The following is a 3594-nucleotide window of genomic DNA, read 5'->3' on the forward strand; positions in this document are numbered from 1 at the left end:
GGCATTGGTCTTGAGACCAGAAGGTCCTCGGTTCAAATCCCAGCCTGACTGGAAAATCACTAAGGGCCCTTGAGCAAGGTCTTTAATCTCATATTGCTCCCGGTGTGTAGTGAGCGCCTTGTATGGCAGCACCCTGACATCGGGGTGAATGTGAGGTATTATTTGTAAAGCGCTTTGAGCATCTGATGCAGATGGAAAAGCGCTATATAAATGCAGTCCATTTCACTACTGTACGCTTTTTTAGTTTTCAGTTTCAATTTTCACTTCAGTTATTTTTGGCTTTTTGGATGCACTTTCACTTGCAGGTCATTGGGATAAAAACCTATCCAAGGAGGTTTGCTTCTGCCTGCTTTTCAAAATGTTGCGGACATGTGACAGACAAGTGTCATTAAAAAATGCTGAAGCACGACCAGTGGAAACTTTTTCTGGGTGTTTCTTTTCACCGAAACTTGAAAGCTCCTCCCACATCGCCAGCATTTCTTTAATTTCACTTGTAGTGATAATCTCCTCTGGCTCCACATCCTCCTCACTCTTAATCTCTTGCAAAATCTCCATATGTTGCATCATCTGCAGCTCCTTCAACTCCTCTGTTGAGAGCTCCTCTTCATGTTCCTTGATAAGCTCGTTCACGTCACCCTCATCTACCTCCAGACCCATTGATTTTCCGAGGGACACAATTTCCTCCACCACTTCAGCAGGGTCGGGCTCAGACTCGGGTTTGAATCCTTCCAAGTCCCCGTCTGCAACAACCTCAGGCCATAACTTCTTCCATGCCGAGTTCAAGGTTCTTCTTGGAACACACTGCCATGCCACGTCAATAATGCGTAAGCATATCACGATGTTATAGTGGTTTTTCCAAAACTCTCGAAGAGTTAGCTCTGCGTTTTCAGTCACTTCAAAGCAGCGGCGGAACAACTGCTTTGTGTAAAGCTTCTTAAAGTTGGCAATGACCTGCTGGAGGATTGCAGTAGTGTTGGGTGGGAGGAAGAGGACTTTCACAAACTTAAAATCCTCAAGAATGTCATCTTCAAGGCCAGGTGGGTGAGCTGGAGCATTATCCAGAATCAGTAAGGCTTTCAGTGGAAGGCTTTTTTCCCTGCAGAAACTCCTTCACAGCAGGACCAAAAACAAGATTTACCCATTCTGTGAAAAACTGCCTCGTAACCCATGCCTTTGCATTAGCACGCCACATAACCTGGAGTTTTTCTTTTAAGATTTTGTGGCTCTTAAAAGCTCTAGGATTCTCTGAATGGTACACTAGCAGTGGCTTGATTTTACAGTCACCGCTAGGATTTGCACACAATGCAAGAGTGAGGCGATCCTTCATGGGCTTATAGCCTAGCAGCTTCTTCTCCTCTGCCGTTAAATAGGTCCTCCGTGGCATTTTTTTCCAGAATAATCCAGTTTCATCACAGTTAAACACTTGTTGCGGGACATATCCTTCATTCGCAAAAAGTGCAGCAAAACGTGTGACATATTCATTCGCTGCCTTAACGTCAGCACTTGAAGCTTCCCCGTGCATCACCACGGTGTGGATATTCATCTTCTTCTTAAAGTTATCAAACCACCCATGACTAGCCTTGAATGACTCTTCTGATAACGCTAAAGTCCCTGGTGCCCGCTCTTTCAAGTCGCTGAAGATGGTACGAGCCTTCTCACAAATGATAGCCTCTGTTATGGTATCTCCTACCAGCTCCATCTCTTTCACCCACAATAACAAAAGCTTTTCCATCGCTTCATGGATGCTTGTCCATAGCTCTGGAAGAACTGTAGTTCCTTTGGACAGTGTTGCACCCTTAATTGCATCTTTTTGCTTCAGGATGGTGCAAATCGTCGATGTTCTGCGGTCGTACTGCCTTGACAGGTCGACAACCCGCACACCACGCTCATATTTTTCTATTATCTCCCGCTTCAGTTCAATAGACATCATTCTTTTTTTCTTTGCTCCACTTTTCTTTGGACCCATGATGACACACACAGAGAACAAGTGGGAATGAGATACAGTCTCAACTGATGCTGGTGGCCGGGCGCCAACTTGCGGCGGCGTCCTGAAGCAAGACTCGCAACTCAGATTTCCGCTCGTATTCCAAACAAAAATATGGACCGAGCAACGGGTGGTATTTAAAAAAAAAAAACTTGTATGTTGATTCACTCGTATGTCGAGGTTCCACTGTATTTAAATGGTGAGGGGTCTGGGGGGGGGGGTTCTCCCCCAGAAGCTAAAAGGCAAAAACAAAAAGTTTGAAAAGGCGGGGCTCCAACAGAAGCTGGAAGGTTTTAGCCATGCTCATGCTCCACAGAAGCATTTAGTTGAAATATAAGTCTGAAGGACCTAAATGACATGGTGAGATGCTGAAGAGCTTTGCTCGTTACGTCCGCGACATAAACATATTCGGTGTTTCGCAGTTGTGAATCTCGCGCCATCTGTGACTCACGCGAGAGGTCGGTTTCAGCAGAGTTCCGGTGTCAGGAGTTCAGCACTCAGAGTGTAAACACATCTCGTGACGGACAATAAGACGACATCGGAGCACAGCAGAAGTCCATCACAGGTGCTACACCTCCTCCAGATAACTCCGTTAACTTGGGAGAGCGTATAATCATCATAATCGCCCGTGAACTCGCTAAATTAACGCCATCCACATACCCGCTGTGAGAGAGCGGAAATCTGCTTGCACCGCGGTGCATTCTGGGAAGCGCAGGCGGCCGCCAGGGGCATTATGGGAAACGCTGAAACACCAAAATAAACGTTTACATTTATATATGGCATTATTTTATAAATTTATACATCTCACCCCTGTGTATTTAGTAATTTTGTATTAATTTAGTGTTATGGTTGTTCCTGTGTAATAAAAAATGAGTAAAAAAAATATAAATATATATATATATTATGAAACGAACTTGCGTTTTGTAACAACCCAAACGAAGTGAAAAACGTTTCTTAAAACATGCAGCAACCTCTTACAAAGAACCCGGTGTGAAAAAAACACAGTGGTCTAATCTGGAACTGACACTAAAAAACAGAGGAACTTTCAAACAAAACTCACGCTCAGGAGCAGTTTCAGGTACATCCGCCATCTTTGTTGTAGTTTCAGATTGTGTGTGCACCATTAAATTCTTCCCCCTCCGCTTTACAAACAACAAACAAGACATTATACACGTAGACGTCTCGTGAACTGGAACCAACGTATTAGCCGGCCGCCATCTTGGATGGGTCCCTGTTGCGCTCCCAGTGCATTTATTTGTATCCCCAGCGACAATAATACGTAACTTTCTCAATTTTTGCCCAATTTTCCCACGGTTTGGTTTGTTAGAAACAGCAGAGATTCAGTTGCGACACAGGATGCTGTCACACATTAAAAATATGTACTTTTATGCAGAAAGCCTTTGTCTTATGCTCTTTAACAAATAGACTTTGTGTGAAGTGTGTCAACTTTGTTGTGATTTTTCAAGGCCAGGAAAAGAAAGTTCCAGGTCATTCCAGTGTCTTAAACTACCTTGTTAGGCTTGCAACTGGGGCTGGAGAGTTAAAACCCTTGAAAAAAAACTTTTTTGCACAGCTTCTTGCGTGTGCTGGCAGCCTGGCACTCTGTAACT

At 44.2% G+C, this 3594-nt stretch overlaps 2 protein-coding genes across 2 annotated transcripts in view; both read right to left on the reverse strand.

Annotated features, from left to right (window-relative positions):
• nubp1 (nucleotide binding protein 1 (MinD homolog, E. coli)) overlaps window positions 1–3097 on the reverse strand; it is a 54736-nt gene extending 51639 nt beyond the window's left edge. The window contains exon 1 of the mRNA XM_034190646.1: window positions 3045–3097. Within this exon, the coding sequence (XP_034046537.1) occupies window positions 3045–3075 (31 nt within the window). The 5' untranslated portion in view covers window positions 3076–3097. The remainder of the gene's footprint in view (window positions 1–3044) is intronic.
• On the reverse strand, window positions 265–2657 carry LOC117528102 (tigger transposable element-derived protein 1-like). The gene has a single exon (XM_034190647.1). It carries the CDS (start codon window positions 1964–1966, stop codon window positions 1055–1057), a length of 912 nt encoding a protein of 303 aa, XP_034046538.1. The 5' UTR covers window positions 1967–2657; the 3' UTR covers window positions 265–1054.
• Window positions 3098–3594: the final 497 nt, after the last annotated feature.

Source organism: Thalassophryne amazonica, chromosome 16 (assembly GCF_902500255.1).
Source record: "Thalassophryne amazonica chromosome 16, fThaAma1.1, whole genome shotgun sequence".
NCBI classification, from domain to species: domain Eukaryota; kingdom Metazoa; phylum Chordata; class Actinopteri; order Batrachoidiformes; family Batrachoididae; genus Thalassophryne; species Thalassophryne amazonica.

Coding starts and splice junctions, on each gene's coding strand:
- LOC117528102 (XM_034190647.1), bottom strand. CDS start 1,966: ATGGGTCCAAAGAAAAGTGGAGCAAAGAAAAAAAGAATGATGTCTATT.